Source organism: Narcine bancroftii, chromosome 5 (assembly GCF_036971445.1).
Source record: "Narcine bancroftii isolate sNarBan1 chromosome 5, sNarBan1.hap1, whole genome shotgun sequence".
Lineage (NCBI taxonomy): Eukaryota > Metazoa > Chordata > Chondrichthyes > Torpediniformes > Narcinidae > Narcine > Narcine bancroftii.
In genome coordinates this window covers 217,503,280-217,527,162 of record NC_091473.1, presented here as the reverse complement: position 1 = coordinate 217,527,162, position 23,883 = coordinate 217,503,280, and the positions used below count along the sequence as shown (strand labels likewise).

Below are 23,883 nucleotides of genomic sequence, written 5' to 3'. Positions count from 1 at the left end.
AAGGGTTGGGGGTGGGGGGAGTGATGAGTTGGGGAGGGGTGATGTTGGGTTTTTTATTCTTTTTCCCTTTTTTCCTTTCTTTTCTTATATATTAATCAGCATATATCTGTAAACTCTATTACTGTGATTCATGATTTATTGATTGCTGTTATATATGTATTGATTAAAAAAAAATTAAAAAAGAAAGAGAAGAGATCAGGAGAGAAGTAAGGTGAGAATTGATGGGGGACGGAGGTGTTTGGGAATGCAGAGTTTAGGTAAAGGAGGAGGGAAGAGAGAGAGACAGAATTACAGGAAAGGGGACATAGGTGGGAGCTAATGGAAACTGGAGCCACTTCTTTTTACAATGTTTATTAATGATTTAGATTATGGAGTGAATGGTTTTGTGGCCAAGTTTGCAGATGACACCAAGATAGATGGTGGAGTAGGAAGTGTTGAAGAAATTGAAAGGTTGCAGAGAGTCTTGGACAGCTTGGCAGAGTGGGCAAAGAAATGGCAAATGAGATACATTATTGAGAAATTTACAGTTGTACATTTTGGAAGAAGAAATAAACAGGCAGATTATAATTTGGATGGGGAGAAAATTCAAAATTCGGAAGTGCAAAGGGACTTGGGGAGGGTGGGGGGGGGGGGGTTCTTCGTGCAGGATACCCGAAAGGTTAACCACCAGATTGGATCAGCAGTAAAAAAAGCATATGCTATGTTACCATTCGTTTCAAGGGGAATAATGTATAAGAGTAAAGAGATGTTGATGAGGCTCTATGGAGCACTGGTGAGACCTTATCTGGAGTACTGTGTGCAGTCTTGAGTCCCTTATCTTAGAAAGGAGATATTGATGTTGGAGAGGGTACAGAGAAGATATACCAGAATGATTCCAGGAATGTAAGGGCTAACATATGAGAAACATTTATTGGCTCTTGGACTCTATTCATTGGAGTATAGAAGAATGAGGGGGTTCTCATAGAAATGCTGAAAGGATTGGACAGAGTAGATTGGTGGGTGAATCCAGGACAAGGGGGCACAGTCTTAATACTCGGGGACCCATTCAAACCCGAGATGAAGAGAAATTTCTTTAGCCAGAAGGTCATGAATTTGTGGAATTTGTTGCCACACACAGCTGCGGAGGCCCGATTGGTGAGGTAATTTAAGGAGGAGATTGATAGGTATCTAATTAGTCAGGGTATCAAGGAATATGGGGAAAAGGCCGGAAATTGGAAATCGACGTGAGAACAGTTTAGCTCAGGGTGGAGTTACGGAGCAGACTTGATGGGCCAAATGGCCTACTTCTGACTCTTTATCTTGTGATTTGTGATCTGGTTGAAGGGAGCCCAGACAGGATATGAGGTGTTGTTTCTCCAATTTGAAGATGGGCTCAGTCTGGCAGTGCATGAGAACATGGACAGACATTTCGGTAAGGGAATGGGCCAGTGAATTGAGATAGGTGGCCACTTTAGGGGAGGAGTAGATGAAAGGAGAAACATTTTGGGGTTCCTTTTATCATAGTATATTCATTGATATCTAGTTCACCAGGCCACTTGGACCTGAATCTCTCTCCATCCTTGGTCCAAGCTTAGACAAGGGCAGAAAGCCAGAGAGTAAATGGGACTTCCTTGCCACCAAGGCAGTATCTGGCATTGAAACTCCTAGAAAAATTCAATTAACTGGCAGTCTTTAATAACTGGAGTCATATCATTAATGAGGGAGGTGATGGTGAGAGTTTATTGTCATATACTTAAGTACCATATACAGATGCACCTGAATTCTTGCTTGTTACACTAACTATGATAGTATAAATTAAATTACCAATGCCAGGGCAGAAAAAGAGTCGGTTACAGATGCTGTCTTTGCAGTAGTCCCAAGGCCAAAACACTTTCTGCTTCCCACCCCCTTGGTCTGGTTTAAAGTACAGGTCAGTTCTGACAAATTGTACGGTGTTCAGTTTAATTTGCAGCATCTCAGAAATTAAGCATGCCCATTTGCATGCAGAAAGACCTGGATAACATCGCAGATAGGCTAACAAGAGGCAGTTTGCATGCGCATCATACAACTGACCATCTCCAACAGAATCCAATCACCTAACCGTTGGATTCTATCATCATATCTCTCTCTCGGCAGCAACTTTATGGCAACTGTAGGGAGGGTTAAGTAGAAGAGGTTGCTGTTCACTGGAAACTTCAGTGGACCAACTAAGTTCTTTCTATGGCTATTATGCAAAGAGAGAGACGTTCCTTCTGACTCCCAGAACTCCTCAGCCATCTGCAAGTCACAAATATAAGTATAATCATTCATATTTTACACTGTAGCTCCAATAACACTCCTGATACTCAACACCATCCATGGAAAAGTATTCTCCTTTATTGGTAGGAATCCACCACCTGGAACTCTTGAGTACTGAGAAAGTTATCCAACACATTGACTGGATCTATTTAAGAAGGGAATTTACCATCTCAAGGGAAGGCAGCAATGAAAAACAATGTCTGGCACTGAGATTTCAAGAGCAATTGAATGCACCAGGCTGCAAGCTAACATGAAGCATCAAGAGTCCTTAAGACCAACAGTGCACATTCCTGTTAAGCATCATGTTGCTGGAACTGTGGGAAGGTGATGAGATTTTCTGATCTTCGTAAAGTATGTGCTTGGAAAGGTTGGGAAAGTCAGGGGGGTGAGTCACTTCCTGCAGCATATACTGTCTGGTGTGGATGAGTTTCTGTTCAGTGGTGATGATGCTTCCAGGGTAATGATGGACCTCTTGTATTAGTAACACAATTAAATGTCGAAGGTGACCGATTCTAACTATCTTTCTTTTACTCTATAGGTGACTTCATCTCTCATGCAATGTACTACCTTCAACAGCTTGGTGCATTGCACAATAGCAACGAGTTTCAGTTGCATTTCCGAAAGGGACCGTACTCCTGGGAACCAGAAGCTTTGCACAGTCTCTACTACTATACACATAGCCCACAGATGGAGTGGGAGAATCTCAGTGAAGAACCCCTGGGAGTGAAACTGAGCAATGACAGGTGAGACAACTGAAAAATCAACAATCACGAGGTCAACCAGTTCAATTTATTCTCTATCTTGCCAAGTTGAGTCATTCAGCGAAAACACAAACTGTTCTATCAGGCTTTTGGGAATGTAAACATTGTAAGCGGCTGACATTAGGGGTTCTTTGAACATGCCAGAAAATAAAAAAGATGGTAAAGCTAGGTGTTTCCTCACGTCAGGATCCTGAAAGTAGCTAGACTTGGATCCAACCGTGCAAACCAGGTTTGCACCCTCAACTGTCAGCTCTGGCTGAGTGTTCACAGGACTATCACCACCAAGTTAGAGATGAGATTCCCAGCTTTCTGTTTATGTTGCTAGCTCAACATAATTTCATGATGATGAACTATGACTGGGTGAAAATAGAAAATCATGCATGGTTTTCAAAATTTGTAAAAAGTTCAGCCTCCATCAGGACCAGAATCTGAACACAAACCCCAATGTACACGTAATGCAGTGACATAACAATTCTGAGAGTCGTAGGTTTTTTTTCTCATAGAACAATGGTGACTGCAGGTTTGAAAGGTTGCAGGCAACAAAAAGTCCCCGATGAGAGATGGAGCTTGCCACAGGATATGGTGGCCACTGACTTGGTGTTTTTGAACAGAGGTGATCTGAACTTCTGCAGCTTGCAAATTGTGCAGTCAGCACACTCATTTCTTAACATCCATCTGAGAATGAGCAGGGAGAAAAAAAATCTATTTGTGGTTTACCAATGTGATGCAGTAGGATCAGGGAGAATACGCAGAAAGAAATTCGGAAGTCATTCTGACCTTGCTCCTGCCGGTAGAATGAGCAGAATTCTTAATTGAAAATCTTCAGCAATTTGGTTCTAAAAGTATTGTGCCGATCTGGAAAAAAAAGATCACAAGTATGTACAAATGTAAGCACCGGATAATATCTGTAAAGATTAGCTACTCGCATGTCACCCATGTGTCAAAATTATAATCCCTTTGTGTTTCTGGGGATGATCTTCCCCACCCTATTCTAGAGTGTACGAGGTCCTCCCACCAATGGTTGAATGGATCAGGGTGTGTATTGCTCAAGTGGAACACAGGCACAGTTTGACAGTGGACAGCATTGATGTTCGACAGGCTGCCAGGCTGCTGCTCCCAGGCATGGACTGCGAGCCAAGACAACTCAGGTAGCACAGATTTTCCTGTTCTCCCCACGAGAGGGGCTTGCACCTGATTCGTTGCCAATTGAGAGATTGCTTTGTGTCAGCAATTTGGGGATGTGCAGTTAAGTGTAAAAAGTATTAATTAAAATTCAAAATCTATAGCTTTTTGAGGTACATGGACTCCTCGTGTTTTAAAAAAAAATGGCACTGTAGAGGTAGCAGGTAAAAATTAAAGGGGCTGCTGGAAATTTGAAATGAAAGCAGAAAATTGTGGGAACGCTGACAGCATCTGAGGAGAGAGAAACAGAATCAAAGTTACAGATCCAAGACCCTTCTTCAGAACTCAATAGCTTCCAGGATCTGCAGATTTTCTTCATTAGCCCATCCTTCTTATCATATTTCCTCAAAATCTTGCACATGTAAATACCAGTTAAATAGGAAAGTCTGCAGACGCTGTGATTGTCGCTGGTCATGCAGATCTATGGAATAAATGAGAACCTGATCATTAGCCTTTCTGTAGAGACGCATTCAACGTGGACATCTGGTCTTTACATCACACCCAATGGCCCCAAGTCTGGTTTCAGTTAATTAGGTGCTCTTTGAAATGCTGCAATGTAGTAAGCATAGCAGCCAATTTTGTCATATAGCAATGTCCCAAAAGCAATAAGGAAATGAATGGTCAACTACTCTATTGAAGTTATTGCTGAACAGATGTTCCCTCAATGCAAAAGAGAGGACTTCATCTTCTCCTCTGCCATGTGCCTTAGGATTCATTTTGATCCTGGATCAAAGTGCGGTACGGTTGCTGCAGTGAGATGGATCGGAGGACAACCCATAGGACCATAAGAGTGACACAGAGTCTCCTTCCACCCCCCCCCCACCATCACCACTTCACACCCCATCCCCTCCCCATCCCATCGACGTGATCTGCCGGAATCGTTTTCTGAAGAGGGCGTGCAAAATCCTTGAGGACCCCTTCTGCCAGGGACACAGTATCTTTCAGCTGCCCCCATTGGGAAAAAGATCAATGAGTATCAGACAAACACCACCAAGCTGAGAAACAGCTACTTCCCACGGGCAGTGAGAGTGCTGAACGACCAAAGGAACTGCTCGCACTAACCATCCGAGACGCTCATATTTATAAATTCATGAAACTGTGCGTGCGTGCATATATAAATTTAAAAAAAATTATATATATATGTGTGTATGTATATGCGTGAGTTACATCTGGTTGTGTGTCTGTGTTTTGTGTTTTGCACCAAAGACTGAAGTTGGGTTGTACTTAATTTGACCTGAGACCACAACCATATAGCTCAGTGATTCGAGCACTCGCCTTATAAACGAGAGGTCACAAGTTCGTTCCTCACTGGTGCCTCCTTTCTGTGAGGGGCGCTGGACAAAGTGGTGACTCTCTGTCTTCCTTACGATAGACAAAGTTAAAGAATTTCATGTATATTACATTCTAAATATAGTATTGTGCGATGATAATGGAACCTTTACCTTTACATGGAAGTAAAGCTGCCAAGACATTGGAATAGTCAGGTTCAAGGCTGGAGGTGGAGAAAGGAAGATCTGATGGAGCCAAATCTTTTTCTTGTTGAAAACTAATCTATTGAAACAATTTCCACAGGATCACCAGCACTCTATGCGTATCTCGCGGACTGAATGCCAAGCAGGCAGAGCTGAAGCTGAAGCAGAATCTGGGCTTCCAGATGTTGAGCTCTGGCCGCACTGATCTGGTGAATGCAGCTGTTGAACTACTGGGAGCAGATGGAATCAACACCCTTAATGAACAGGTAGGGGTGAAGCATGGTCTTCATTCTGGAGAAAAGGCAGAACAGCCAACATCAGATTGAGGTTAAACTATATACACTATAGAGACAGAATGCACCCCTTTTATCACAATATGACTCTCCCAAATCGTGTCAATGGTGAAGAACAGCAACAGAAGGAATCAAACAGTGTTGAGATAACTTTGGAAGAAGATGAGAATAAAGGCCCCTTTGGATGTTTGATATATTAACAAAAGATCCAGTGAATCGTACAATGAGTGATTAAAAAATTTAAAGTTCGTGTTCTTTTTGGGACCTTGAGTGAACAGGAGATGATCTTCAATCCCATCTAAACATAACAAATGTTGACGAACCTTCTCACTGCGCATTAGCACATGTGGAAATAAATGTAACCTTGGAAACTGGAACTATGAAGGCAGTTGTTTAATTACTGTTTGTGTTGGAAAACAAAAGTCAAGTTAATTGTCCATAAATGTTATTGACTGGCAAAGTTCACAGAACTTGAGATTTTTGCTAGGCATGAGTTAACAAAAAGTATTCATCAGGCATTTGCAGTGTTTCTGTTCTTAAACTTGTAAACAATAAGGTCACATGACATAATCTTGTTTTACCTCCATGTATGGGGAATAAGGAATCAACATAGCTGGTCATTAATCAATTTGAAATTTCCAAAATTACACAGTGGCCAACGGCTTAGGCCGTCATTTATTTGTGTAGGAATATATGAAAATATTGTGGTTTCATTATCCTTTCTTGTATGAGCGTATGTTTGGCAAGATCCAATCTAAATGAGCAAATGGGAAATAACGGAGTTAAGCAGAAAAGTTTGCAGATGCTGGGGTCGACAGTGCAATACACAGAAGTGCTGGAGCAGCAGTAAAGGGTAACCAAAGTTTTGGGTCTCAGTCCTTGGTCAATGTTTGAGCAAAGAGCAGGCAGGCGTCTGGATAAAAAGGTAGAGCAAGGAGAAGAGGGAAGAAGAAGCAGTGGAAAGAGCACAGGCCAAGATGTCATAGGTGGATATGGGTGGGAGGGCAGAAGAGTTCAAAGCAGAGAGGGGGAGGGGATAGCTCTCTGATTGGAGAGGTAAGTGGGTGTGGAGCTGAAAGAGAGAGAGAAACTGTGGTGCACTATTGAACAGAAGCAAACTCACAAAGCATAACGTCTGTTCTACAGGCTTTATTGAACTTAGACCTTCACCTCACTTGGTATGAGAATACTGATGCAAGCTCTGAGACTGACTCCGAAAGGGCCGGACCCAGCTTATAATCCCAGAAGGTGATTGACAGCCAACTGGGTGGAGCTTGTCCATTCAGGTTGGCTGATTGAAAGCCAGCCAGGTGTTGCCCTGTCCTCCCGTGTTCTTCTGCAGGTACAGAGGTCGCCCCCTGCAGTAGGCTGGTGGTGTACCACCACAGAAACAGACACACTGGGGCAGGGTCTTATAGGTACTGGGAAGTCGATATTAATGACATCTGGTTGGGGAGTTCCCAGATGGAATATTAGGTGTTGTTTTTCTAATTTGTGGGTAGCCTTGGTTTGGCAGCACGAGGCCATGGGCAGACATGTTGGTGTGGGACTAGGGTGTGGAATTAAAATTGTTTGCCACAGAGAGATCTCCATTATTGCAGTAGAGCGAAGGAGCTCAATGAAACAATCTCCCAATCTGTGTCTAGTCCCTTTGATGTAGAGGAGGCCACAACGAGATGACCCCTGCAGATTTATAAGGCTTGCTTCACTTGTAAGAGTTGTTTGGGTTCCCAAATGGCGGTGAAGGAGGAGGGGAGAGCACTAGTGTAGCATATCTTGCGGTCACCGGGGTAGATACTGGGGGGGGGGAGGGGGGGGATTGGTGGGAAAGGATGAGTGGACAAGGGAGTCGTGGAGGTAGCAGCCTCTGTGGGGATGATATGACTGGTGGTGGGATCACATTGTAGCTGGGTCATAAAGTACACTAATTTACAAGAACTGTAGAGGAATGGGGAGAGGTTTGGTGTACTGGAGTACAATGCCCATTTAATTATAATTGTTCTCCGATTTTCCCCCTCCAGTGTAGAGATTTTATTTTGCTAGAATGAGTCAATTATATTTAATTCCATGCAATTGTATTCAATTCCTTGCTAGTATCAGAATCTGTTGCAGGGAAGTGCAATTTATTGAAGAATGAGAGTCCATAGATACTGAAGATAATTCCCACATCACTGATCAGTATGTTAATTATGTTTTTTACATAGAACTTGTGTGATTTTTCCATTCTCAAGTGTCTCCCAACTTTCCGTAAGGCATTTAAGAATATCCATATCACACAGCGAGTTTAGACGGAATATCTGAAGTGCGGTACTGGACATCCTATTCATTAGCCCATTGTTCATGGACCTCCAGTAGGCGATCCAGGAAATATACTAAGGGTCTAGGAGGTAAAATATTGGAATGGGAATGGCACCCTCATTCACGTTTCGACCCTTTTACATAGAATGTGTTCCGGAAAAATGGCAATAATTTCCTGTATCACTGTGAGTGTGTTTATAAAAAAAATCGTTGACACTGCAGATTCCAAAAAGACACAGACTCATATTCCCTCATTTGTCTCCATGTTGGGACTTGTAACTGTAATGTTGTTCACCATCACTTACACTGCAGTATGTGGCTGTTCAGGAAATTGTGGACATGAATTTACTTGTACAGTTCAAACCTGAGTCTAGTCAGGTGCAAAACCAGTCTTCAGCAAAACATTGTTAATGAAAGGAGTGCAACTCTCCAACTGAGAGGAATCCAAGGAAGGCATACTGTTGAGAGGGGTGCAACCACGTGACAGGAAGCTAATAGATTCAGCTTTCATGTGCTAATTACTTCATCTTTTCTGCCGAGTAGATTAAAAAAGCAGTAAGCTTCTGCAGGAGCTATGTCTCCATGGGACAAAGATGAGCCACCCTGCTGCAGGGTGTAACACAGACCATAATGACTTGGGTGTCAACACCAGTAGCACACAACTCTGTACTTCCAATGTGTTACGGTTTGTCTAAGCCAGCATTTCTCAACCTGTGGACTGTGACCATAGGTGATTCATGGTTTTTTTTATGTAGGTGGTCCATGCTCAAAGGGGAAGGCAAATGTTTCTGATGTAATAAACAATATGTAATTCAAAGTTGCAATGCACAAAAGTGTTGGAGGGACTCAGCAGATTGTACAAATTGGACGAACAACACCTTGACAGTCTCCAACCATTAATGACCTCTCCACTGATCTCTCTTTCCTTATCTCTCTCTCTCTCCCTCCCTTCCTCCAGCTCCCAACCCTACCCTTCCTTTTCCTACCCTTCTCAGCCCCTCTCCCCATCACCTCTCAGCTTCTCTCTCTTCTACCCTCCCACCTGCATCCACCTATTACCTCCTTCCTATTAGCCTATTCTCATCCTCCCTACCCCTTCCCCTTCCTTTCCTCCTCTCCACTCTCCCAACCTTTTTATTTCAGTTGTGATGAAGGGCTCAGGGCTAGAATGTTGGTTACATTTGACTTCCTATGGATGCTGAGTTTCTCCATCCCAGCATCTGCAGATTTTCTATTTCAACTGTAATTTAAATTGCAAATTTGTTAAAAGACAAAAAATAAAAATTCTCAAAAGCAAGACAAAAATTCTGTCGGTAGTCTGGGAAGGGGCTTAAGTTCAGAATCATATTTCAGATTTATTGTCAGAGAACATTCATGACGTCACATACAAACCTGAGATTCTTTATCCTGCCGTCAAGGCAGAATTACCACCTTCTGGTAATGCAAAAAAACTGTTCCCAACCTACACATGTAAACAAATAAATAAATATTAAAAAAGACTGATTGCAATACAGAGAGGAAAACAATCAATAAAATAGAAAAGTCAAAGTCCTTAAATGAGCCCCTGATTGAGTTTGTTGTTGAGGAGTCTGATGGTGGAGGGGGAGCAGCTCTTCCTGAACCTGGTGGTGCAAGTCTTGTGGCACCTACATCTCTCTCCTGATGGCAGCCTAGAGAATAGTGTGTGTGTGCTGGGTGATGCGGATCCCTGATGATTGCTGCTGCTTGCTGACGGCAGTGAAACCTGTAGATGCTTTTGATGGTGGGAAGGGTTTTGCCTGTGATTTCCTAGGCTGTGTCCACTATCTTTTGCAGGGCTTTACTCTCGGGAGTATTGGTGTCCCCATACCAGACCGTGATGTAGCCGGTCAGCACACTTTCCACTACACCTCTGTTGAAGTTTGCCAGGGTTTCCGATGTCATGCCAAACCTCCGCAAACTCCTGAGGAATTGGAGGCACTGGTGTGATTTCTTTTCAAATTTTAAAACATTAGGCATACAGCGCTATAACAGGCCAATTCGGCCCTACAAGTCGGTGCTACCCAAGAGAAAACCCATGCAGACAAAGGGAGAACGTACAATCTCCTTACAGACAGCGCAGGTTTCGATCCCCGGTCCTGATCACTGGCACTTTAAAGGTGTTGCACTAACTGCTTCACCAACCGTGCAGCCCTGCACCTCTCTCATAAGACTTAGGAGCAGAATTTAGACCATTCAGCCTATCAAGTCTGTTCTATCATTGAAATAATGGCTGATGTTTTTTATCCATTACATCCCCATTCCCCTGCCTTCTCCCCAAAGCCTTTGTTGCTCTTGCTAACGAAGAACCTATGTGTTCATTGTATCCAATGAATTGGCCTCCGCAGCCATTTGTGCAACAAGTTGTACAAATTCTCCACCCACCTGTTCTTCAGTGATGTTCTTTTATTCTGAGGCTGTGTTCTCTGGTCCTAAATTGTCCCATTACAGGAAACATTTATTCCATGTCTGCTCTATCCAACCAATTCAATATTTGGTAGGTTTCCATGAGATATTCCTGCCCCTCAATTTCCCCCCCCCCCAATTCTAAACTCTAGCGAGTAGAGACCCAACTCTATTAAATGCTTCTCCAACCCCACCACTGGTAGCCTATGGTTTTGTTATGGGTGGTTCCTGGTGAGTAAAGGAATACGTAAGGTGGGTAAAGGAGAACCATTGCCATAAGACATGCTATTGTTTTTTGTAACCTGAGTCACTTGGTCTAATTATTAATTGGATGCTTTCTTGACTGCACAGGGCATGACTCCACTGATGTTTGCAGCCAGCAATGGGGATGAAGCAATGGCCCAGGTCCTTCTGAACTCTGGAGCAGCTATTGATGTCCAGGTAAGAATACTGAAAGAGGTTCCAAGCCGATCTCTTCCTGTCATGGGGAATGACAGTGACACAGGACATTAGTTTGCTAATGTGCTTTGTCCCATGGAGCTGCTGCCTTATAGCACTGGTGACTCCAGTTCAGTGCTGACCTCTGGCACTGCCTGGATGGAGATTGCATGTTCTCCCTGTGACCTCACAGTGTTCTTCCAGACACTCCAGGTCCCTTCCACCTTCCTAGTTCATTCTGGTTAGTAAAACTTTGAATGTGCAGGGTAGGTAGAAAAATCCAGGGTCATTGATGGGAATGTACAGTGAATGAAAATAAGGGATCATTGTGAGATTAGACTAATGGGTAGTTTATAGTCAGCATGGACTTGATGGGCTGAAGGATCTGTTTCCATTCTGTATCTCTCTATGACTTTGTAGCAGGGGTTTAAATCAGAATTGCTTGTAAAGACATGCATCATACAAGGACCCCGACAGTCACTCCGTTGTGTGTGCACCTGTATTCCACACTACCAGACAGGGTGTATGATTTATATCTGTACCATTGGTATCTTACTGGGTCTGGGATATATAGACTCTGACACAGTTCATACATCACCCTAACGCCGATTATATGAATTGATAAAGTGGCATTCCGAGTTTATACTGGAGTCACAAAATGCACGCAGCGTTTGCAGACTCCAGCTCTGAAGCAGACCTGATAACAACAAAATTTTAGGTAGACAGAGTGGGTTTGAGAAGCATCTGAACTGTTGTGTTTTCAGGTGCCCAGTAACTCCCAGCAGTGCCCGTCCATCCATGCAGAGACTCGACAATGGACCGCTCTCAGTTTTGCCGTGGCATTTGGCCATCTTCCAGTTGCACAGGTATGGATGGAGCTCAGTGTAACTGAGTATGTATGTATTAAGTTATCTTTACCACCCCCCCCCCCCCCCACCCCCCCTCCCCCATCTCCCCTGCTCTTCTCAGCATCCTTCTCTCTCCTGGCACACAGCCTAACAGCATGGTTTTGTAGACACAGAAACAGACCTTTTGGCTAAGCTAGCCTGGCACTTTTCTTACATCTATGCCATCCATTCACTCATCACAGTCCTTCTTCCCCACACCTGTCCCACAATCTGGGTGCCAGCTCCAGTCCTACTCCTCCATATCCCTGACTCCAGCAGCAAATCTACCCACGTTCCTGATGTGGCATTCCACACCCTGACCCTGGCCTCAGCTATATACCCATCCCACGATACGAACCCCAGTCTCAGTTGTACACCCATCCTATAGTGTGGACCCCGGCCTCAGCTACACACCCATCCCACAGTATGGACCCGGGCCTCATCTGTACACCAGCCAACAGCATGGATCCTGGCATTCTACAGAATTGTTGAAGATGGGTGAAATAATACCTGCAAGAACAGGGAATAAAAATAAATGGTGGACAAGCTGGAAATAAATGAAGGTGCTAATGTTCAATGCTATTAGAAGCATTGGAGGGATCCTACTGAATATTTAGTGGAAAGATGTGGGTTAGGAACTGATGGGCACTGGCTTGGATCTGAACGGATAACACAGCAGATGCCGAAAATCTGAAATAAAAATAGAAAGTTCGGAAAACACCTGTGGTCTGACAGGGTCTGGGAACAGGCAAACAGTTTAGCATTTTGGGTCGATGACCATTCTGATAGAGGCACGGTGAATGTAGCAGGAAGCACAATGCTATTAAAGTGCCAGTGATATGGGTTCAAATCCACCACTGTCTATAAGGAGTTTGTATATTCTCCCCACGTCCACGTGGGCTTCCTCCAGGTGCTCCGGTTTCCTCCCACCCTCCAAAGATGTATGAGATGATTAGGTTAATTGGTCACATGGATGTATTTGGGTTGCTTGGGCCAGAAGGGCCTGTTACTGTGCTCTATCTCTAAATTTAAAGTAAATAGTTTAGGGTGAGGAGACGTAGATGGGTATTGGAATCATCAAAGCAGGAGGTTTGTGTGGAAGAAACGGTTGGACTAAATGGACCTCTCCTGGGTGCAATTTCAAGGATGTGGTTAACTGGGCACCCTTCTTCTCAGCACATCCTCTTTCTTTTCTCTGCACAGTTATTGTTGGACGCTGGGGCCAACGTTGAAGGCTGCATTAATGAAGGGAGCTCGTCAGAAACTCCGCTGCAGCTCGCAGCAGCAGCAGGTATACAACTGAGGAAGGATGTTGTTTAACGTGGGTGAGAGGAGCAAGGCTTCAATGCATCCCGGCAACATTGCTGAATACATGCCATGCAAACTACAGTTAATCATATCAAAGCCAGCTGGTTATCATGTGTAAAAAGGATCAAAGCATAAAGATTTATATTAACAACTCTGAAGGAAACTATTTTGCTATTTCACACAGCTTCACGCTTCATACAGACAATCAGACAATACAAATATATTCTGTACCAAGACAGTTTGTATTGTAAGAGCAGCACAGCTAACGTAGCTCAACACTATTACAGCACCAGTGAAAAGGTTTTGAACCCTCTGATGACTGTAAGGAGTTTGTACGTTTTCTACATATCCGTGTGGGTTTCCAAAGGTGCACAGGGTTAGTGAGTTGGTCACAAATTAAACTGAAAGAAAACATGGGTGTATTTGGGCAGCGTGGGCTAAGGGGCTAGAAGGGCCTGTCACCCTTCAAAATTAAATAAAGCCCAAACCAATGAAGTGGTACAAACTCCACGTGAAGTGTTTTAAACTAATCTCGTCTGATAGTAAAGCCGCACCCCTCTGATCCTTTCCTAGATTCTTCTCCATTCATATAATTTCCAGAGTGGAAAACATAACTTGACTAGTCACACACGAGTTAAATGGGGAGACCAAAGACTGGGCATTCTGTGGTGAATGACCTCAGCTCCTGATTCCTCAGAGACTTCCCATAACCTGTGTTACAAGTCCAGAGTGCAATGGACTTCTCTGACCTAGATGAAAGCACCCAATAACTTTCCAGTGATTTGACAGCATTCAGCACAAGGCATCCATTTGATTGACACCCATCCACTACCCGAAACATTTTGTGTGTACGAGGGTCCCTTTCCCCACATCACATCATGTGTAATATACATCTTCCTGGTGTACATAACAAGTTCTTCATTATGCTCCATGAGGTGCCCTCCACTATCAAAGAATAGGCAGGATATTTCTTCCTTGTATCATACCTTTCCCCCCAATCTTTGCGATTAAATGCCCTCTCGCTGTAACTTTCCCCCATTCTAGATCTCCTCACTGTTCCCTTCTAATTTGTGTCTGGTCTTTCATCTTCGTCAGGTCACTTTGATCTGGTTGGCCTTTTACTACAAAGGGGAGCTGACCTCTTGGCCGGGACCATTGACAAAAGTGGTGTTTCTGCCTCTCTGCATGGAATTGCCAATCCCTTCAGTCAGGCTGCTGCCCATGGACACAGGTAAGAAATCAAAGCAACTGATCGGGTTTCTCCGAGAGCATCTTTACTGTGTGTATACTGATGGTAGAGAGCGATTTATGTTTGAAATGTTTAACCTGTGGGTGGGATTCAGCAAAGATATCCAGAAATGTTATGGCAATCGAAGAAAATTTGTGGAGGGATAGCCTGTCCCTGGTCTCGTGGAGCACAGAGGGAGTTATGCCAAATCTCATGTAATAGGCAATTAGAAAGGTGTGGAAGAAATTTGATTTGTCTTCCCACTTCATACCTGCTACTGGTCCCTCCCTGCTTTCATCATGCTCCACTTTATTAGACTACTTGATTTAAAGGGATTCTTGCATAATTTATACAAACACTCTGTCAGCTTGAGGCTAAATAATAGGGGTTTACAAATTGGATTGTAACATGAGTTTAACCTGCCAATTTGACAGGTTATCTACCCGTGTACAGGCCAATTGGTGGGTAGAATTTTTTAAAAACTCCATGAGTAGGCAAACCACCTGGCAGTTATGATTTTGATGCTCCTGTCCCTCCTCCTTGATGGATACTGTGTGCGAGATGGAAAGGGTCCTCAATAATTCTTTGAGCCCTATTTAAGCAATGGTTCAGGTGAATGTTGTCAATGTAGGAAAGGGAGACCCCAGTGATCTTCTTGACCGTTTTGATGATCTTCTGTAATGACTCCTGGCCCAATGTTTTGCAGCTACTGTACCACACATTGATGCAATCAGACAAAATGCTCTCATTTGTGTTCCTGAAATATGTTGTCGAGATGGGAGCTGGTAGCCTTGCTCTTCTCAACCTTAGGAAGTGTTGGCGCTGTTGCGCTTTCTGACTAACAAAGAGATGTGGGTCCAGAATAAGTCGTCCAAGAAACTTTGTACTCTCCTCTCACCTTCTGTGATGAAACCATGTCGGAGAGATGCAGGTGTTGTAACTGGAACAGCTGAGATAGAGGCACAGCTGGGTCTGGAGTAGTTAAACAGGCAAGTTTACAGGCGCTGGGGTCGAATGCAATGCACCAACATGCTGGAGAAAATCAGTAGGTCACCAAGGGCCCAGGCCCGAAATGCTGGTTACCTTTTCCTTCCTGTGGATGCTGCATAACCCGCTGAGTTTCTCCAGAACATTTGTGCATTGGGTCTGAAGCGCACATCCTCTGTTCAATAACTGGGATCTTGTCTGGCCTCACTGGTGTCCTCAGCTGCTTCATTTCAAATGGAGTGACTTCAACTGGATGACGACAGGATTATGTGAGTTTGGAGACCTCAGGAAGAACGAGGATAGATCAGGCAGCTGAACATAAGGTATACCACCCAACCCCCATCCCCTACCACTGCATTGTTGAAGTTGAGGATCATTTTGAAGTTTCCTTCTCTTGCCAATCGATTCATTGTCCACCGTCATTCATGCCTGGATGTGGTGGACCCACACAGTCTGATCATTGCTTGTGGGATCAGCTGGCTCTTGACTCCCTGTCACCCACTCTTTGTCAGTTGGAACCAGCAGTCGAGAAGTCACAATCCTTGCTGGATTTCTGGAGAGAGGTGCAGCTCTGAAGATGTGATTTAGCAATGAAGAGTGCTGGTGACTGGTGCTAATTTCAGCCCTTGACTGCTGAGATGTTCACTGCTCAACCTAGTGGCAGCCAGCAAAAACCTACTTGTGGTTTCGCACAGAGACTGCAATCTAATGCAGAACCCTGGTTGCCAGGGACATTTTCAGATTAGCACTTCAATTTAGGATCAGAAGCTATTGAGCAGGGAAGTGTTATAACTGGGAGCCCTGTAAAAGGGCAGGGATTAAACGAGAATTTAACTGGAAGCTTTACATCGAGAATAGGTTGCAGCAAGGAGTGCGGTTCAACCGAGAACCTTGACCCGAACTTACGTGACAGTGGTAGGGTGGAGAGCTTTTTGGCTTTTGGCAGAGAACCTTGAATCGAATGGGCTTGGTAAAGAATGACTTTTACTGCAGGAAGAGGGAACGCATCCAGATCTCAACACTTTCAGTGATGAATCTACCATTTACTGAGGGGCTGAGACTGGTGGAGAAGCCCCTCAAATGACAAAAGGGAGAGTAATATTGACGAGAGGCACAATTGGTGGCATTGGTGCAGTAAATGACTAATGGTACAATGTACCATAATTGTAAACATGAAGATAAAAATGAAGTATGTTTATATGCAAATATAAATTAAATTTTGACATAACAGACCTTCTGGCCCACGAGTCCTGTGCTGCCCGAACACACCGATTAACCTACAAAGCCCGAAACTGTTTTGGAGGGTGGGAGGAAACATGAGCACCCAGAGGAAGCCGTCGGGGACACAGAGAGCACACGAGATGCCTAACAGACAGCGCTGGATTGAAACACTCGTCGTTGGTGCTGCAATGGCGTTGTCCTGACCACTATGACACCATAGATGTGAAAAGACATCTGTGGTGTCATTTATTGTGAATAAAGTTTATTTAGAAATTTAAATAAAGATGAATCCCACCCACCCCCCACCCCATTCAGTCACACAGACTGAAACAAATTGTTTTCATTGTTAATTGTTCTTTTATTGTTTTTAGGAATGTACTGCAGATGCTTCTTTCTCAACCTGACACTGTAAACACTGACTTTGTGTCTCTGGAGGACATCCTTGCTGAGGGGGCAGAGACAAACGGGCAGCAGGCTCCGAAGTTTGGGCTGAGTCGCAGCAGCAAATCCCACAGGAGAGCGCTGCAGGATGCCATGTATCAGAGCGCCGAGCACAGCTACCTCGACATCAGCATGGAATTGCGCAGGCTGGGTGCGTGTAGCTCATTGTCACGACCTGCCAGACGTATGGCACCTTGTCCTCGCATTGCTGTGATCTTTCTTTCTTTGACACCCCCCCCTTCCCCCTCCCTCATGGCCTGTTCACCAGCCTGGCCTCGCGTTGCTGTGATCTTTCTTTCTTTGACACCCCCCCTTCCCCCTCCCTCATGGCCTGTTCACCAGCCTGGTGCACTCCTGTGTAGGAGACACAACCTGGGTCAAAGAAGCCTGACCTGGGAGAATCTCTCCAGCTTGTTCTGCCGAGTGCTTCAGTTTCACCTGACATAAGCCAACCACCTCAATAACACACCCCACTGCTATGCTGACATGTCTGTAAGTGGCCTTGTGTACTGACAGGTTGAGGCCACTAGCAAATTGGAGGAAGTCTGGTAGACTCTAACCAGATGGCGTTAATATCAGCTTCTCCAATTTCTGGTAACCACACCCCCTCCCCACCTGGTCTCTCACTTTCCCTCCCCCTCTGACTCCTTCCCTCACCTCCTCACTCCTCTTATCAGAGAGCTACCCTTTTGAGCCCTGAGCTTTCTCCTCCTATCACTTCTCAGCTCTTATCTCATTCCCTCTCTCCCACCCGTATTTATTTAGGCATCTGCACAGCTGTTCGAAGGGCTGAGGCCCAAAATGTCCACTGCCTGTTCCTTTTCACAGACACTGCCTGACCTGCTGAGTCCCTCTGCCGGTGACGTGCCCAGGCCTGTTTGCCAGTTTCTTGTGATTTCCATCCACAATCTGGACAGCACGGGCAGTGAGTTAGCGTAACAGTTAGCGAAAGACTATTACAGTGCCAGCCACTGGGGTTCAAGTCTGGTGCTGACTGTGGGAGTGTGTACGTTCTCCCCATGTCTGCGTGAGTTTCCTCCAGGTGCTCCAATTTCCTCCCATCCTTCAAAATGTATGGGGGTTATAAGTCAATTTGGGGGCACGGGCTTGTGGGCCAAAGGGCCTGTTACCGTGCTGTATGTATAAATATAAAATGTACTGGTGGCATGGTTGAAGTCGTGGTTAGCTCAACACCTTTACAGCGCCAGTGATCGGAACCAGGGTTCTAATCCTGCGCTAGTTTGTACGTTCTCCCTGCCTCTGTGTGGGCTTTCCCGGGGGTTCAAGTTACCTCCTACTGTTCAAAACATACCGGGGGGTGTAGGTTAATTGGGTGTAAATTGGGCAGCTTGGACATGTGGACCAAAATGGCCCATTACCATGCTGTATGTCTACATTTAAATTTTTAAAGAATTATAGAAAATGGAGTGGCGAAGACAGTGGAGCCACTGCCTCAGCTCCAGTGACCCAGGTTTTATCCTGACCTCCGCTACTGTCTGGGCAGAGCTTGAAGTTCTCCCCTTGACCAGAAAAGCCCTACTTTCCTCCCTCATTGTGCAGGTTTGTGGCTGAGTTGACCCCTGGTGTGTGGAACCTCAAGATGATGGGAATGTTGGGGGGGGGGCACGAGTGCAAATGGGTGCTCAATGGTCAGAGTGGACATGGGTGGGCCAAAGAACCACCTGATTCCAACCACAGATTGTGGGCCTGGCCAGGCACTGTCAATGCTATGCATTGATCCCAATCCCCTGGCTGCTTCACCACTGCCAGCATGCAGGTGACCCCAGGAGCCCAGCCCTGTGACCACATTACTCTGCATCTCACCCAGGGTCAGGCAGTGGCCTCCCAGTTACTCCTGATGTCACCAGCAAGCTGGAGAAGTTCAGGAACCCTATTAGCAGTGACTGATGGGGCTTGGAGAAAATTACCAGTATATTTATCTTCTCTTGGTTCCCTTCTCTGCCTCCCCGGCATAGAGCAATCTCCCCAGAATGATCTGCCTTTCCTCTACCATAATGCCACCTCCCCTGGAGTTATTCAACTTGACTCCTTTTAACAGTCCTTACTATCGAAAACGTTAACTTTAGGTGTTGAGTCTAGTTGTTAAAATCGATATTCGAACATAGAAAACTACAGCACAGTACAGATCCTTCAGTCCACAGTGTTGTGTTGACCTAATAACCTACTCTACCAAATGCCTAACAGTTCCCCAGTGCATAAACTTCTAATTTTCTCCATTCTATGTACCTATCCATTAAAATTTATTCGTCTATTAAAAGATGCTGTTGTAGCTGCCTCTACCACTGTTGCCACCAGTGCATTCCATGCACCCACCACTCTGTCCAGGTTATTCAGAGTGCTTTTTACCCATGCGAATCCAGGCCCAGTGAGAAACTCAAATGCTGAAATATTGAGCAAATACTTGTGGGTACAAATGGTCAGTCGATGCCTTGGGTCGAGAGATCTCTGAGATCTTGGTCCTGACCTGAAATGTTGACTGATCCTTTATCAGGACCTGGGTACTGACTCACAACATGACTGACCATTTCTACCCACGGATACTGCCTGTCCCCTGAGTCCCTCTAGTGGCTCATTAAATCCAGGTCTTTTTTAAAAATATGTTGATTGATGTTTACGGAGGGCACCATCAATCACTCAGGAAACTATTGTGGAGAAACCAATAGGCTTTAATTCACTTGATAACATTGCCCATCCCTACTATTTTGCTGTCCTGCACAGAGTTGCAGGGGCTGTGGGACAGTCACCTGTATACAGGAGCTTGTGGGGAGGGGCCACAGGTAGGACCTGCTGATAGGTATGCTTGACCAGATAATTATACATTACAGTGGTTTACCACATTTACATTATGTACAATTGAACAGCGCAGTTTTATATTGTACTGTAAAATTCAAGAGAAGAAAAGATAATGTTATAATTTAGAACCCTTACCACTAAGCAAGGCTAAAAACTGACACATAGGAATCAAGTGACAACAATCTGGAGATGGACAGCACAGCACTAAAGTTTCAGAACAACCCGAATTCTTTTAGGTTATGATAATCGTCCATAAATGGGCCCCACAGCTTTTGTTAGTTAATATTTGACTCTTTAATAAACTTAAACAAGACATAATATCACTTAACCATTGTGTAGGTAGAGTATTGTCTTTCCATTTAATCCGATAATTAGACATAGTTTGAAAATATGGGCACAATTTAGAAGGTTTGTTTGATTTCAGAATTTTTCTCTCGCCAGCCCTATTGTATCCAATCGTCTTTTTCTACCATCTTTGCAAGATACTGTCTTTAATGTCTGGAACAGATTGGGTATTAAATGTTTTAAATTCCTTTTTATTCGAAACAATTTTGCTTCCTTTGAACAATTGGTGGTAAAATTTAACTTACCAAACATTCATTAAATCCAGGCCTGGTGTCCATGTTTAAATTCCCCATTGATCCTGGGAGACTTCACCCAGAGACGATGCGCTGGAGGCCTCTGCTGGCGTCTACTGGAACTGCGCCTGTCTGCTCAGCCTCTGAATTGGAGCCCATTAATTATGGTTTTTAGACTGCAGGCATGTAACAACCAAAGAACATGGGCAGTCTAAAAAGGAATATGCAGGAATTTTGAGTCAATTCCTGCAACGTGATTTATCCTGCAGGATCCCTACAACTTTTTGGAGGAAGCCTGAAGTGTAAATCGTACCGGAAAAATTCATTGATGGTCATCCACTCTACTGCACCGGGACTGTTGCTCTCAGGTACTTGAGGTCTAAAAAGGCCACATGGACAGTAATTATATTCATTTTTTCTGTGATTTTCCACCACACGGACAGTAATTATGTTCATTTTTTTTCTGCGATTTTCCACCACACAGACAATAATTATGTTCATTTTTTCTGTGATTTTCCACCACATGGACAGTAATTATGTTCATTTTTTCTGTGATTTTCCTGATATTGCTGCCTAAAAAACATAAATGGTCAGCAGATTTTCAGAGCATTGCAAGAAAGGAAGAACTCTTATAAAACTTCGATAGGACATACTGGAACACTTTACTCCAAAATAAACTTCGAACCATAGCTTCTTTTGCAAAGTAGGAATTGGTATAATTAATCTGTGGACAAAAATTGTTGTTGCCTCACGTTTTGCCATTTAAAATTGTTCCTGAGCTTTGGGACAGGAGTGAATTACAACAATGACCATTTGCAGGTCAATAATTTTCACGCCAAAAACTCAGTGAGTAAGTCTTGCAGTCTGATGAGGTCTCTGTGTTAGGGATACAATAATTAATGTTGTTCCTTGTGCTAATTTTTCAGGGGATTCATGTGCTAATTTTTATGGGGATTCACCACCATTGGATATTCCCGTGACATCCAACTCTGCCCAGCTCCTCCCAAATCTGCTGCCCTGCTATCATCGACATCCAAATGCCACCCCACTTCTCCCAACCTCAACCATTGACCTCTCTGCTGTCAATTGATTCTCATTGATGACTTTTGACACTAAAAATGGCCCAATCAAGGACAGTGATTCTGCCCCCCCCCCCCCCCCCCCAATCTCCAATTTTAAAATGATCGATATTCCTGATCTTAACCACCCAACTTCAGACATCGGTCATGATTCTTCTCCATGACTATCACTACGGCACACACAGCCCCTCTTGCCACATTCCTAGTTTATACACACCTCCTGTCTCAAGGTATAGACTGCCTGCCCAACATCGCTGAACTATCTCAAGGCAAGCCTGATCCTTTGTTTTCCACTGCCAAAATTTCACTAGAAACACGGGACCAATCCTTCTATAATCCCCCACCCCATTAGATTCAAGGCACAGGTGCAATCCTTCACACTCACCACTCCACTGAATTCGAGGCCCTATCTTTTATGACCCTGCATCCCTTTAGACCCAAGGCAAGGGGTCAATTCTTCCATCTCCTGACCCCACAACCTCAGTGCATGCAAGGCTCAGGACCAATCCTTCTGTACTCCCACCCTCTGTGCTTAAAAACTTCAGAACTAACCCTTCCCAAACCATTGGATCTAAGGTGTAGGCTTGATCTTGCACCTCCTCTTGACCCAAGGTACTGGTCTGATTCCCCCTCTTCTTCTGCCCATTTCTAACTCTGAAGTAAGAGGAAATCGATTGACCTACACATTGAACCACAGTGAACAGGCTACATCAAGTCTCTACCTGGTCTTATGTCTTCTGCAAGGAATTGCCTATGTTCTAGGTATGAATGCAAAGGCTGGGTGTGTGTAGCTCCTTGCCTCAGCCTGCTAGACGAATGGTTAATTTGTCTGGCAATTCATACTCAGTTGATAATTAGCTCCCTTTGCCTCACGACTCTGTCTTTCCTCACCAGGTGTCCCATGGACAGTGCACTCCTGGCGGATGTCCCTGCAGACCTCATTCAGTCAGCACCGCTGGTCCATCACTCTGGATCTGCTGAAGGAGTTTGATAGTTTGAAGGACGTGTACAGCGAGGAAATGATCTCTCAGGGTCTGCCTCTCATGTTTAAAATATTCTGCCTGAGCAAGGTATGACTGTTCAGTCTTCTCCTAAGCCTGCATAACTCTGCAACATTACTTTCTGATAGATTCCAGAATGTAGATCAGATGAAAGGTTGGCTACAGCATTGGCAGATGGAAATTAATCCCAACAAACGTGAGGTTGTACATTTTGGGTAGTTAAATAGGGGTTGCACATTCACAGGGGCACTAAGGAATACTGATAACCACAGGGATCCTGGGGTAACAGTTCATAGATCCCTGAATGAGGTAGATAGGATGGCGAAGAAGGCATATGACATGCTTGGTTTTATAGGTCAGGGAATAGAATATAAAACTGGGGGTGTTAAGTTCAGGGTTCCTTTTATTATCATGTGATAATGCAAAAAAAATGTAATATACATGAAATACGACATCTTTTGCTTGTCATAAAGGCAAACAGAGTCATTGCCCGGTGTCCTCAAGAATAAAAGAAAAAGAAGCCAAAGAGAGCCCCTTCAGAGTCGCCGAGTGTCCGAGGATTCACCGCTGCAGCCTCACAGACTGTTCAATCTAATGGCAGCCTGAGCTCTAAATCCATGCCTCTGACATGATCAGGAAGCTTTCAGCGCCCGAGACCCTTCTTGCCCTCAGCACCCCCGGTTCTGATACCTGGTTTGACTGGGGCCATTCATCAGGGATCTGACCTGAGATGGGCTCTAGCCTGAAACATTGGTTACCTTCTACATCTTATGGATGCTGCGTGACTGGCTGAGTTTCCCCAGCACGTTTGCATGCTGCATAGGTTTAAGGTGAGAGCGGAGAGTGAAGTTGTTTTATATATAGAGTGCTGGTATCTGGAACGTACTGGCAGATGAGGTAGCGGACTCAGACAGAATCTCTACGTGGAAGAGACGTTGAGACAGGCAAGTGACGAAGGCAAGACGCAGAAGAATATGGTTCTAATGCAGGCAATGGACGGGTTCTGAAATCCACCATCTCCTACGTAACACATACCAGTCCAACAACTTCCAAATCCTCAGTCTCCTTGAATTGATCAAAAGGCAAAAATAAATGGCAGGTACTGTAAATCTGAAATAAAGCAAAGTAAAAAAGAAAAATGCTGGAAATGCTCATCTGGTGGCCCACCTTGCTGGAGAGAGGAGCAGAGTTAAC

At 44.4% G+C, this 23,883-nt stretch overlaps 1 protein-coding gene and 1 long non-coding RNA gene across 4 annotated transcripts in view; one reads left to right on the top strand and one right to left on the bottom strand.

Moving 5' to 3' along the window:
- Window positions 1–23,883, top strand: part of LOC138764856 (ankyrin repeat and BTB/POZ domain-containing protein 3-B-like) — a 70,136-nt gene that overhangs the window by 36,965 nt on the left and 9,288 nt on the right. For 2 of the 3 annotated variants that reach the window (XM_069941220.1, XM_069941219.1), the window contains exons 3-12: window positions 2,816–3,020; window positions 4,034–4,186; window positions 5,793–5,958; window positions 11,059–11,148; window positions 11,910–12,011; window positions 13,236–13,323; window positions 14,436–14,571; window positions 17,148–17,368; window positions 20,879–20,977; window positions 22,583–22,758. In XM_069941220.1, coding sequence (XP_069797321.1) covers window positions 2,816–3,020; window positions 4,034–4,186; window positions 5,793–5,958; window positions 11,059–11,148; window positions 11,910–12,011; window positions 13,236–13,323; window positions 14,436–14,571; window positions 17,148–17,368; window positions 20,879–20,977; window positions 22,583–22,758 — 1,436 coding nt within the window. The remainder of the gene's footprint in view (window positions 1–2,815; window positions 3,021–4,033; window positions 4,187–5,792; window positions 5,959–11,058; window positions 11,149–11,909; window positions 12,012–13,235; window positions 13,324–14,435; window positions 14,572–17,147; window positions 17,369–20,878; window positions 20,978–22,582; window positions 22,759–23,883) is intronic. The other variant, XM_069941221.1, reaches the window with a different exon arrangement.
- On the bottom strand, window positions 3,045–23,712 carry LOC138764858 (uncharacterized). The gene is made up of 5 exons (XR_011358329.1): window positions 23,576–23,712; window positions 20,622–21,182; window positions 9,676–9,745; window positions 5,663–5,983; window positions 3,045–3,893 (listed from the first exon to the last, which is right to left on the bottom strand). It is a non-coding gene; the product is annotated as an uncharacterized lncRNA (long non-coding RNA).